General features: G+C 42.7%; 1 protein-coding gene across 1 annotated transcript in view; it reads left to right on the forward strand.

Moving 5' to 3' along the window:
- The window catches only part of VPS13B (vacuolar protein sorting 13 homolog B), a 932,812-nt gene that overhangs the window by 619,698 nt on the left and 299,462 nt on the right, over nucleotides 1–13,652 (forward strand). The window contains 2 exon segments of the mRNA XM_029063425.2: nucleotides 2,940–3,066; nucleotides 6,078–6,221. Coding sequence (XP_028919258.1) covers nucleotides 2,940–3,066; nucleotides 6,078–6,221 — 271 coding nt within the window.

The following is a 13,652-nucleotide window of genomic DNA, read 5'->3' on the forward strand; positions in this document are numbered from 1 at the left end:
GAGACCCATTTTTCTCCCCTTGAAATCTAAAACAATTTCAGACACTTGAGGAAGATAAACATTTTGGAGAACTGGCCAAAATCGTGAGTATGAGAAAAAGTACTGGGCCTTATTCCAACAGTGAAGATTATTTGCTTGGGAATAGACCTGAACCTTTGTAGGATGACATAAATAATATCTAAAAAGTGGAGGGGAGAGAGAAGAGAAGAGATAGATAGTAGTAAATTAGTTGGGTTGTTTGGGTAATGAAGACACTGACCCACTTGTGTCAAAGATAAAAGGAATTTAGAATAAAGGCAGAGTAGTTTAAATTGGTGAAAATATCCAGGATATGGAATATTGTGAAACAGATTATCTCTAAATTTTACTATTGCTTTACAATAATAAAATTTTTTTCATTAGAGAAGCTGCATGGATCTAATGGAATCAGCACCTCCCCACCTAGACTATAAACTCGTTATGGGCAGGAAATGTGTCTGCTAATTCTGTTCCATTGTACTGTCCTAAACGCGTAGTGCAGTGTTCTCCAAATAGTAGGTGCTCAATATATACCATTGGTTGATTGAGCATAGGCCTGGGAGTCAGAAGGACCTGGGTTGTAATCCTGGCTCTGCCACATGTCTGCTGTATGACCTTGGCAAGTCGCTTAATTTCTCCGTGCCTCAGCTACCTCATCTATAAAATGGGGATTAAGACTGTGAGCCTCGTGTGGGACAGGGACTGGGTCCCATGCGATCCTCTAGACTGTAGACTCGTAGTGGGCAGGGTATGTGTCTGCCAACTCTGTTATACTGTATTCTCCCAAGCTGTTAGTACATTGCTGTGCACACAGTAAGTGCTCAATAAATATGATTGAATGAATGAATGAATGAATGAGAAAAATATAAGGAGAAAAGGAAGGAATAAGAAAAAGAAGTTATTAAGGCACTTGAGACTGTTTTTACTTCTCTTGTACTCTCCCAAATGCTGCATATAGTAATAATAATAATTTTGGTATTTGTTAAGTGTTTACTATGTGCTGAGCACTGTTATAAGTGCTGGGGTAGATACAGGGTAATCAAGTTGTCCCACGTGGGGCTTACAGTCTTAATCTACATTTTACAGATGAGGTAACTAAGGCACCGAGAAGTTAAGTGACTTGCCCAAGGTCACACAACTGACAAGTGGCAGAGTCGGGATTAGAAGCCATGACCCCTGACTCCTAAACCCGTGCTCTTTCCACTAAGCCACGCTGCTTCTCTAGACACTCATTGATTAACCTGTCCCTTCTCTTCCTACCACAGACTTTATGTGTTGCTGCATTAGCCTGTATCCTCGGTGCATACTGACCCTTCTTCTCTTACTAAGTCAACACGCATGCCTATGTTTCAAAGAAGAAACCCCATTGTGAGCCTGTATCCACAGTCTTAAGGCATTCTGACCCCACTCCCCTTACAAAAATAATATTTTATTTCCTCCTCAAAAATCCTGGGAAGAAGGTGAGGAATTATGATTAGTTTATCACATTCCTCTGTAGATTAGAAGCTCCCCTCCAGACTGTAAGCTCACTGTGGGGAGGGAATTTCTCTACCAACTCTGTTGTATTGTGCTCTCCCAAGCACTTAGTACAGTGTTCTGCACACAGCACTCAATAAATATTATGGATGATGCTGATATATAGTGGAGGCAGATATGCAGGTAAATAAGTGGTATGCAAAAATGATCCAAATGTGCCAAAAGTTGTATTAGATCTATTTTCCCTCTTCTGATTTGTACCATTTTATTTTAAATAAATAGGGAAGAATCTCTTAAATCTACCCACCTAAAGTTCTTAAACTTCCAAAATCCTATCACGCATCCTTCATTTCTCAGTCGTTCATTCATTCATTCAATAGTATTTATTGAGCGCTTACTATGTGCAGAGCACTGTACTAAGCGCTTGGAATGAACAAGTCGGCAACAGATAGAGACAGTCCCTGCCTTTGATGGGCTTACAGTCTAATCGGGGGAGACGGACAGATGAGAACAGTGGCAATAAATAAAGTCAAGGGGAAGAACATCTCGTAAAAACAATGGCAACTAAATAGAATCAAGGCAATGTACAATTCATTAACAAAATAAATAGGGTAATGGAAATACATACAGTTGAGCGGACGAGTACAGTGCTGTGGGGATGGGAAGGGAGAGGTGGAGGAGCAGAGGGAGTGTCTGCTGTGTTCAGTGCCCCGTAGTAAGCACATGGAAGAATACAGGAGAGTGAGTAGGCATGATTTCTCCCCTGGAGGGGCTTTCAGTCGAGGGGGAGGAGTCAAAAACTTTACACATGGGAGAAGGAAAGTGGATATTTAGGTGAGTGAGAGTACTTCAGCAATAGGGCATGTACCAAAGTGCAAAAACCTCAGTGTATTGTTAACAGAAAGTGCTTGGGTGGTATCTTGGTGGATAAATCAGGAAGAAAGAGAAATTAATTTGGGAAGACCCTCTGGAGGAGGTGTCATTTCAGAAGAGCTTTGAAGCTGCAGAGAACTGAAGTCTGGCAGAGCTAAAGGAGAAGGGAGTGATTGGCACGAGAAAGGGGTCAGAAGCAGAAGAGACAGGAGCAGTGCAGGAATATTAGTATAGTAACATGAAAAATTACAGTAACTATTCATTAAGCATTTTATATGGTAATGTTGCAATGTTGTATTCAAGGGAGCTCTATAAAATGTCATTGTTGATGATATATGTATAAATACAGATTTTGTATACCGCATAATGTTTAAGACTCTGATGTCAATCAGTCGTATTTATTGAGTGCTTACTGTGTGCAGAGCACTGAACTAAGCTCTAGGGGTTGGCTACTTTTTAGTCCATGATCTGTTATCCCATATGATGTAGACTCTGAAAAAAACATACACATCTTTATGTTCCCAAGAAAAAAGATAACATAAATATTAATTCTGTTCACTCTTTTTTCTTAGCATACAACGGCATCAAGAAAGGAGAGCGATTTTAACACCAATTTTGACGGATTTTTCGGTCCGAATAACCGGCGCACCAGCTATCATTTTCACGAAAATAATTTCAGTAGACAATTTGCATATCGAGGTCAGTACAAATTTAAAGATGAGATCTGAAGTAGCACTGTTACTTTTTTTAAAACATGGATTTTATTGAGCCATATCAGAACAGGGCAGAGATTGTCTGTGTTTCTTGCTGAATTGAACTTCCCAAGTGCTTGGTACAGTGCTCTACACACAGTAAGTGCTCAGTAAATACAATTGAATAAATGAGTGAATGAACAGATGAGGAAATTACTCCCTGAGAGAAAGTTTGACATTCCTGGGAGTACATTGATTCTTTCACACCCTGAGAGTGCTCTAGATTAAAAATTTAATAAAGTGGCAAAATCTGGCCCACTTGAGAAATATAAAGGTCTGGATGGGAATTTATAGGATGGCGGAGGCATTACAGAAGTAGATTTTCACTTACATAGTAACTGCTACATGCTATGGCAGTTTTATATAGACCAAGAGTTTTAATCCATGATTTGGTATATGTGGAGATGCTTTTGTGCTTGTTAGATGACTACGTTCTTCTCAGATTTGTGTCTCTGCTTTCAGTGGGCACACAGTCTGAATTTAGAAGCAGTGGCTCAGCCCACAGTGGGAATCGTGTCACAAAAGGTCCTAGGAATCAGCTGGCCAGAGACTTGCGGGATAAAAAGGCTAATGGTCTAGCAGAACAAATCAAGAGTGCTACATGTTTAATACAAAATTGCCTCTCCACAGTAATATGGTCTAGGAATACCAATCATTGTCTCTTCTAAAATTGCTATATCAGGATCAGTGTTTGAATTCATTCTATATACCTGATCCATTTTTTCATTTTTCATTCTGTTGCCCAACTCTGCCTCAGCACCAGTTCAGTCCTTTCATTTCCCATGGTATACCTTGTCTGTTTGGATTTGTAAGAACCAAATTATTTTTATTATCATTTTGCACTTTAGAGGAGCTCTTCTCCCAAGTACTGTGTAGTTCTTAATTTCCAGCCAAGCAGTGGACTTCAATGCTGGTTGAATAATGAGTGGCATTTATTGAGTACTTACTGTGTACAAAGCAATCAGTCTTATTTATCGAGTGCTTACTGTGTGCAGAGCACTCTACTCAGCTCTTGGAAGAGTACTCTGACATCCATGTCCATTGCCCTTGCCAGTTGTTCCAGACATTGAACTCCCCGCTCAAGCCCCCCAGTTCCCTTCTCCCAACCCTTCCCTCTAATATCTGGCCACATACTTTATTGGGAAACTCGAAACCATCAGACACGATCTCCCTAAAATCTGTAAAATCTTCCCTGCTCCTCTCCAGCCCCTCCCTCCTCCTGCCCCTTCTTCAACTCTCCCATCTTTACCAACAGTTCATCTCCTGCCTTCTCTCAAAATCCACTCCCTCCCCCTGTGCCTCTGACCCCATCCCTTTGCACCTTATTAAAGCACTTGGCCCTTCCCTTCTTCCCTCCCTGACTGCCATCTTCAACTATTCTTTCTCCAGTGGCCTTTTCCCTGTGCTTTCAAACATGCTCATGTCTCCCCATCCTAAAAAAAACAACCCTCAGATCCCTCCACTTATCACCCCATACAATTATGGAGACAACATCAGGGGCTCACACAAGTAAATCCCCCGTTTTCAAAGTCACGATATCAAGAAGGAGTTAATCTTGTAAAAGTAACTTCTGTAGGTAAAAAGCAACTCAGATTTCAATGAGGACATTTATTTTCCGAAGGGCAGTAATCACCGTTTTGCTTATTTAAAGAAATAACCATGGTCATTTCTTGAAAAACCTGTTCGTATGTGTGTTGCATCATTGAGTTTAATTTGTTACCCTGGGAAGTGGAAAAAAATGCTCCTGAGAGTGGCGTGATATAAAAACGAAAATAGAAGGACGAGGTTGGTTAGAAAACATAATTCATTCATTCTTGACATTGTTTAGAATTTTCAAAAGCTAGCCAAGTTATTAGACATATGTATTTTGGCCTTCCCCTTAATATCCCCAGATTCATTCCCCTGAATGACCCGGCTGAAGGGAAGGACCAGTAGACATTCCCAAGCAAAACGAATGTTGTCCACATGCTTTTCATGACAAGAGGCAGGGCTTCTACTTTTAGGCAGAGCTCCTTGACTGTTTTCCATATCCGCTTTCCATCTCTCTGAATCACTTGCCAGAAATAAATAGTCAAGAGCTTAAGTGCTCTATAGCACCAGTAAAAGAATGGTGATCCAGTGAGTGCTGCCAAGATTTTAGCAGTTTAAAAAGGGAAGCGAAATTAATTAGTCTAGCTATCTATGGCTTCAGCCCATAATTTCTTTCTTCAGTTGGAGTTTATCTTGGAAGGTGATTGATGAGCATAAGTAGTGCTCAAGAAGCAGGGGATGGGGTGGGACCCCCACCAATTCTTTTCCCCCTACCTCACGAACAAACCCACAGGCTCCCACCTCATTGTGGTGCTCTTTACAACAGTTCTCCTTGTACACCCTCAGAGCCGGGAATAGAGAAAAGGTGGAGAGAAAGGAAGAGATGCGGGTGCAGGTGTCAAAACTCCCCTTCCGAAAAGGTCCCTTCCCCTCTGAGATTGTAAGTTCCTTAGGGCAGGGAACGAATCTACCTATTTTGTTGTTTTGCACTCTCCCAAGGGTTCAGTACAGTGCTCTGCACTCAATAAATACCGTTGATTGCTTTAGATTTCCGTAGGGCCTTGGATTTTAAACCGATCCCCCTGGGAAACAGCTAAATTCCATCATATTTTGTTTCACATAAAATTGGGTGGATAACTAGTTACATAAGGAGAGGTCAAACTTCAGTTTCAACAAGTATTATCAATTTTTTTTTAAAACTTTTATCAGAAACTAAGTTCCAAATGATCAACTTGCATTTGCATTTCCAAATTTTAATTTTAGAATCATATGTTAAATTCTCTCTTACCATACTTTATCTCGTGAACCTCAAGCATAGTTTACATCAAGCCTATAAGTGACTTATGAGAAAGAAAAAGATTAGCCTCCATAGATTTACCTGACTGTATCTGTTATCTACCATCTAGCATTTGACATCTTTTCCCACAGGAGATTTTAGTGTGTGGCCATTCCTTGGAAGTGAACATGACCACAAACCTGGACTTCTTCCTCAGCGTAGCTCAAGTTCAACTTCTCCATCAGCTAATAATTGCCAATATGGTCGGTCTGGAACCTTCAAACCAGAGCCCAGAGGTAAGTTGTCCTACTTGCTTTGGGGGCTGGAGGGGGGCAGTGTTTGTGTGTGTTTTGCCTGGTTTCCTGTTCCTTGTAGCTAGAGTGCAAGTAAAAGAAAGAAGATATGCGAGCTATCCAGTCTTTTGCTCTAATTGGGATGTTTGTCCATAGATCATTCTGAGTTGTTTTCGTTCATTAAATTTGGTCTGCCCATACTTTTTCTCGAAATGCACAGTTGGAAAGTCGCTATAGGCCGTCCTTTAGAAAGCCTCTGTCAGAACATCATATTATTTCATTACCTTGCTGAACCTTCAAAAATGTAATTCAGGAAACATGGTTACAGCTTTCACGTAGCTATTTTACAGGAACAGGGCCTCTCTTGGAAATGAACAATGCAAATGTACTATGGGAATATCTTCAATAAATAACTAGAAAAAGACTAGTTTTCCATGCTCAGTGAAGAATGGACATAATCATGAAAGTTGAATGTCTGCCCAGAATTTTAATTTTGAACTGGTGTTCTGGGGAAGGCTTACTTCATAACTGAAGAGCATGTGAGCATTCTGCAATGAAGACTGCTTGCTAGTTGCTTTTCTGAATATGCATGCTTTGTTTGCTTTCCTCCCTCCTCCACTTAGACTTCCATTAATCACAGCTATACGTACAGCAAGTCTCCTATAAGTATGTAGTTGAAGAAAATGACTTCTACTTCAAAATGTTGTTTTACTTATGTCACAAGTTCTGTAGCTGTCTCTGGATTCTGTTCTTTAAAGTGATATGGTTTAGGTTTTTGGCTATTCGTTTGTCTGATTTCTTTGTCTTCTTTAGCTCGTTTAAGTACAGTGAAGCCAATTTTAACATTTTGTGATGAATAGTTGCTCTGTAATTCTATCACTTTGTTAACCTGTGGTTTGACTTTATGACGCACTTATTAAAAAAAGAACACTGAAGGAAACAATAGAGCCATGGATTATATACTTTAAAAGATCTGACTTTTCTACAGCAAGTAGTCTGAAGAAAAGATATCTCATATAAATGGGTTAAATATGTTTCCATGATTGTAAACCCCATCCGGGACAATAGTAGCAGAGCAGTAACAGTATTTATTAAGTGCTGACTGTGTGCCGAGCACTGGTCTAAGCACTGGGAAAGAATACACAGGTGGGGAATTAGACGTGGTCCCTGACCCTCAAGGGGCTCATAATCTAAATAATATAAAGAGGAGATTAAGAGACTGGTGACAGACACAGAAGGAGAGATGAAATGGTAAAACACTAAAGCAACATGTTGTTGTTGTCTTATGCTGTCGCGTAGTGTCCGACCCATAGCGATGCCATGAACACATCTCTCCTAGAACGCCCCACTATCATCTGCAGTCATTCTGGTAGTGTATCCATAGACTTTTCTTGGTAAAAATTACAGAAGCGGGTTACCATTGCCTCCTTCCATGCAGAAAACCTAAGTCTCTGCCCTCGACTCTCTCCCGTGTCGTTGCTGCCCAGCACAGGTGAGTTTTGACGTGTACCAGGTTGCCTGCCACTCGCTAGCTACTGCCCAAGCTAAGAATGGAATGGATATGCCTTCGCTTGACTCTCCCTCCTGAAGTCGTGGCTGGTAGAGTACTGGAAACTCTCCAGGTGTGACCCTGAGAGGATAAATCAACATATAGGGCAAGTAAAAATGCCCCAAATGAAAACATTAATCAGTAGGGTGCTATGACTAGAGAAGAAGAATTTTGGACTCTTCGTGGTTGAGAGTTGAGGTCCCACCTGTAGCCACAGCGACAGTTCCTAGTCAGTACAACAACATTCTAAGGCATGGCTTAGTGGCAAGAGCACGGGTTGGGGAGCAGAGGACATGGGTTCAAATACCAGCTCTGCCACTTGCCTGCTCTGTGACCTTGGGCAAGTCACTTCACTTCTCTGTGCCTCATTTATCTGTAAAATGGGAATAAGGATTGTGAGCTCCACATGGGACAGGGACTGGCCAACCTCATTACCATGTATCTACTTCAGTGCTTAGAACAGTGCTTAGCACAAAGTAAGCTCTTAACAAATAACATATTTGTAATTATTATTATTATTTTGTTGTACAGAATAATACCATAGTTGGAGGAAGGTATCTTGTGTTAGGGAGTTAACTGTATTATAGCTTTTTGTTAAGCTTAGTATGATAGGTTGTGAAATATTAGAGAAGCAGCATGGCTTAATGGAAAGAGCACGGACTTGGGAGTTAGAGGACATGGGTTCTAATCCTGGCTCCACCACTTGTCTGCTGTGTGACCTTGGGCAAGTCACTTAGCTTCCCTGTGCCTGTTACCTCATTTGTAAAATGGGGATTTAAAAGTGTGAGTTCCACATACGACAACCTGATTACCTTGTATCTACCCCAGCATTTAGAACACTGCTTGGGACATAGTAAGCGCTTAACAAATACCATAATTATTATATTAGACAAAGTGGAGATTTGTAATATTGATACTTACTGAAAAGTTCTGATTAGGAATAGTTTAGGCTCATGATGGGCTTTGAATAACATTTTTACATCGTGAGAGATAATGACTGCCTATTCCTACCTTCTTATCCGCCACAGACGATGCCCTCTCTTTTCAGTTTTTCTAACTTGTCAAAAAACCTTTTGTAAATAGAAATATGTCTGTTAGTTCCCCATGCTAGATCCCCATGCTAGATATGAAAGGCCAATATTGGAGGAGGGAGCTTAAAGTCCTCCCTGTGGCTTGGAACTCTCTTCACCTTCATATTCAAAAGTCCACAACTCTCCCTACCTTCAAAACCCTTCTAAAATCACATCTCCTCCTGAAGCCTTCCCTGACTAAGCCCTCATTTCTCCTACCCACACTTGCCTCTGCATCACCTATGCACTTTAAGCACCCGAGAGTTGCCCCAAAACATTTATGTTCAATATCCATATACTCTGCCATTTCCCCAATCTGTAATTTATTGTAAAACTCCATGTGGACAGGGATCATGTCTAGCAACTCTATCCTATTGTACTCTTCCAAGTGCTTAATACAGTTCTCTATTCACAGTAAGAGTTCAGTAAATACCCCTGATTGATCCTTGTGAACAAGGGTGAGCAGGGGTAGCAGATATAAAGAAGACAGTTTTGTCTTTGTGATCCAGAAAATGTTGGACATTCTGGGAGGAGAATGGTTCCTCTGCTAGTAATGGAAAAAGTCCCCCTTGGGTGGACTCAAGCTCTCCTGAGGAACAGTAAGAGAGAAAAAATCAGTTTTGAGCTTCCAGTGTTGCTCTGGGTTTGCCCATCTGCTGCCCTGAGACCCAACCAAAAGACGTTCCCTGTGGTAAAGTATTTCCCGCTGCTTAGACTTCCTTAGGATAAAAAGGAAGCTTTGGGTGAGTTAATTTGGGGTTATTTTTATATTAAATCCTTGTTTTCCTGCCACTTCCCCAAGAGTCTTCAGACAGTCATGTAGTTGCTGAGCCACATGGTGATTGATTTCTGGCAATCAAATCATCAAGATTAACCCCTATGGCTCTGAAACTCAGTAGCCTCAGATCTTGTGCATCTTGGCTCTGATGTTTTTGTTGTTACTCTTCTTTCCAGTTTGTAGTACTGATAAAATCCTAACTTTGGTCATTATCCCCCATCTCTCACCCCCAATGATCTGGCCACCTATTTCCTCACGAAAATCAACACGATCAGGTCTGAGGTCCCCAAAGTCACCCCTCCGCCTCTCCCCTCCCCCCCACCAACCCCCTCTCCTACTTTCCCATCCTTCCCTGCAGTATCCTCAGAGGAGATCTCCTCCCTCCTCGCAAGTGCCACCCCCTCCACCTGCGCCTCGGACCCCATTCCCTCTCACCTTCTTAGAACCATCGCCCCTGCCCTCCTACCTTCCTTAACTTCTATTTTTAACCACTCAATCTCCAAGGGCTCCTTCCCCTCTGCCTTCAAACATGCCCACGTCTCCCCCATCCTAAAAAAACCCGCTCTTGACCCCACTTCCCCCTCCAGTTATCGTCCTATCTCCCTACTACCCTTCCTTTCCAAAATCCTAGAACGAGTCATCTACAATCGATGCTTAGAATTCCTTAACTCCCATTCTCTCCTAGACCCCCTCCAATCTGGCTTCCGTCCCCTCCACTCTACCGAGACTGCTCTCTCTAAGGTCACCCATGACCTCCTTCTTGCCAAATCCAATGGCTCCTACTCCATTCTAATCCTCCTTGACCTCTCTGCTGCCTTTGACACTGTCGACCATCCCCTCCTCCTCCATACCTTATCTCACCTTGGCTTCACGGACTCTGTCCTCTCCCGGTTCTCCTCTTACCTCTCTGGCCGGTCATTCTCGGTCTCCTTCGCTGCAGCCTCCTCCCCCTCCCATCCTTTAACTGTTGGAGTTCCTCAAGGGTCAGTTCTTGGCCCTCTTCTGTTCTCCATTTATACTCACTCCCTCGGTGAACTCATTCGCTCTCATGGCTTGACTACCATCTCTACGCAGATGACACACAGATCTACATCTCTGCCCCTGTCCTCTCCCCCTCCCTTCAGGCTCGCATCTCCTCCTGCCTCCAGGACGTCTCCACCTGGATGTCGGCCCGCCACCTAAAACTCAACATGAGCGAGACTGAGCTCCTCATCTTCCCTCCCAAACCCGGTCCTCTCCCAGACTTCTCAATCACCGTGGATGGCACGACCATCCTTCCCGTCTCTCAGGCCCGCAATCTCGGTGTCATCCTTGACTCGTCCCTCTCGTTCACCCCACACATCCTATCCGTTACCGAGACCTGCCGGTTTCACCTCTACAATAGCGCCAAGATCCGCCCTTTCCTCTCCACCCAAACGGCTACCTTACTGTTACGGGCTCTCGTTATATCCCGGCTAGACTACTGTGTCAGCCTTCTCTCTGACCTCCCTTCCTCCTCTCTCGCCCCGCTCCGGTCTATTCTTCACTCCGCTGCCTGGCTCATCTTCCTGCAGAAACGATCTGGGCATGTCACTCCCCTTCTTAAACTACTCCAGTGGTTGCCTATCAACTTCAGCTCCAAACAAAAACTCCTCACTCTAGGCTTCAAGGCTCTCCATCACCTTGCCCCTTCCTACCTCTCCTCCCTTCTCTCTTTCTACCGCCCACCCCGCACGCTCCGCTCCTCCGCCGCCCACCTCCTTACCGTCCCTCGGTCTCGCCTATCCCGTCGACCCCTGGGTCACGTCCTCCCGCGGTCCCGGAACGCCCTCCCTCCTCACCTCCGCCAAACTGATTCTCTTTCCCTCTTCAAAACCCTACTTAAAAATCACCTCCTCCAAGAGGCCTTCCCAGACTGAGCTCCTCTTCCCCCTCTACTCCCTCTGCCATCCCCCCTTTACCTCTCCGCAGCTAAAGCCTCATTTTCCCCTTTTCCCTCTGCTCCTCCACCTCTCCCTTCCCATCCCCACAGCACTGTACTCGTCCGCTCAACTGTATATATTTTCGTTACCCTATTTATTTTGTTAATGAATTGTACATCGCCTTGATTCTATTTAGTTGCCATTGTTTTTACGAGATGTTCTTCCCCTTGACTCTGTTTATTGCCATTGTTCTTGTCTGTCCGTCTCCCCCGATTAGACTGTAAGCCCGTCAAACGGCAGGGACTGTCTCTGTCTGTTGCTGACTTGTTCATCCCAAGCGCTTAGTACAGTGCTCTGCACATAGTAAGCGCTCAATAAATACTATTGAATGAATATCTTTTTTGAGAATCTGGTTTAGCTGTGATTACTGGCACCTTCACAGAACTTTCAACTGGGTTCTGGCTGAAGTTTCTCATCTCAAATCTTCCTCACATCATTCTAAATGAAAATAGGAAACTGTAGTCCTGGTTTGGAGTTAAATGGCTAAGCGGCCCCAAATTCAGTCTCATGAAGCAAGAGCCTCCATTCTCAGCTAATACCCCTCTATCCATTTGCTTAGTGACTCCTTTAAAGGACTCCAGCAGATTACGATTGTGATTCTCCCTCAGAAACCAGCTTGTCTTTCCTCCTAAAAGGTTATGTTTTCACTGCTCCTAAACTTAATTACTTATTCTGCAAATTTTCCCAGGTTCAGAAGTGAACTGTTTTTTATAGATTGGAGTTACACTGGTAATCGGCCAATTCTGTGGTGCAGTGGTTGTTAGTAAAAATAGGTTACTCACACAATTCTGCAACCTCACTTCTGAGACTCTGAATTCCTTTAGAACCCTTGGGTGGATTCCATCCAATCCTGGTGTTCATCCTGTGTGGGCACCACAGTTTGCTCCATTTCCTTGTTACCTGTCTACTACCAAGCCAATTTACATGGGAATCTTGCTAACATGTTTTGTAGTCAAGATTGAAATATCTTTTCTAGTGAAGACTGAACTGAAGGATTTGTTGAACTCTGTACCATCCCCTTTTCATGCCAAAGTGAACCTTTTACTCCCCAGTCAAGTAGCCCCGTTGATTCCCCTACGGTCTTCTTGCTCTTGGGTGTTCTTGTAGATGTTTTTGATATCAGCTTTGGCATTCCTTCGTCAACATCAGCAGCAGCATTTATTAAGTACAGAGCATTGAACTAACCATATGGTAACATACAGTAGAAGTAATCAGTAGTATTGAGCGCTTACTATGTGCAGAACACTGTACTGTTTGGGAGAGTACAGGACAACAGAATTAGCAGACACATTCCCTGCCCATAATGAGTTTACAGTCTGAGGGAGGGAGGGGCAGATATTAATATAGATAAGTAAGTAATTTATACTATCAAATTTAAAGATATGTATGTAAATGCTAAGGGGTTAGTTGTGGGGCGAATATTAATTGCCCAAATTCACAGATCCAACTGCATAGACTAAGCAGAAGGGCGAGCAAGCCAGGAGAAAGAGGACTTAATCAGGGAAGCAAAAGATTTAATCCCTATATGACATTTCTGTATCACTTTACTCATCTTTGGCAGGTGCGGTAGAGAACACACATATGGTATTTTTGTTTGTTGAGAATTCCTATCCTTGCCACTCCCTGTATCTGCTAAGAGTTTTATGTTCTTATTGTTTGTTGTCCCTTTCATCTATGCCACCTCCGCCTACATCCTAATATTTTTGGGGGGGATTACAGCCAAGTGTCCCACTGATTTTCATCCCTCAGTCTCCAAAATGCCAGCTCTGTCAAGGTCCTCACTAGCTGCCAAGGATTCCCAATTCAACCATTTAGTGGTTTAGACTTTTAGCATTAGAGTAATTAGTAATGATATTTATTAAACACTTCCTACATTCTAAGCATTGAAGTAGGTACAATCATAACATCCTCTATCCCATATGGGACCTCCCCAATCAGGGAAATGAAATTAACCTACTTGTTTTTATTCCTGTTTGCGATATTTGTTCTTTGGGCCATTTACTGAATACTAAAAAAGTCTTACATAGAAGCATCTGTATATGTTGACTTTGTTTTTTTGCCAGTTTTCACATCTGC

The sequence above is a fragment of the Ornithorhynchus anatinus genome, chromosome 4 (genome assembly GCF_004115215.2).
Source record: "Ornithorhynchus anatinus isolate Pmale09 chromosome 4, mOrnAna1.pri.v4, whole genome shotgun sequence".
NCBI lineage: Eukaryota > Metazoa > Chordata > Mammalia > Monotremata > Ornithorhynchidae > Ornithorhynchus > Ornithorhynchus anatinus.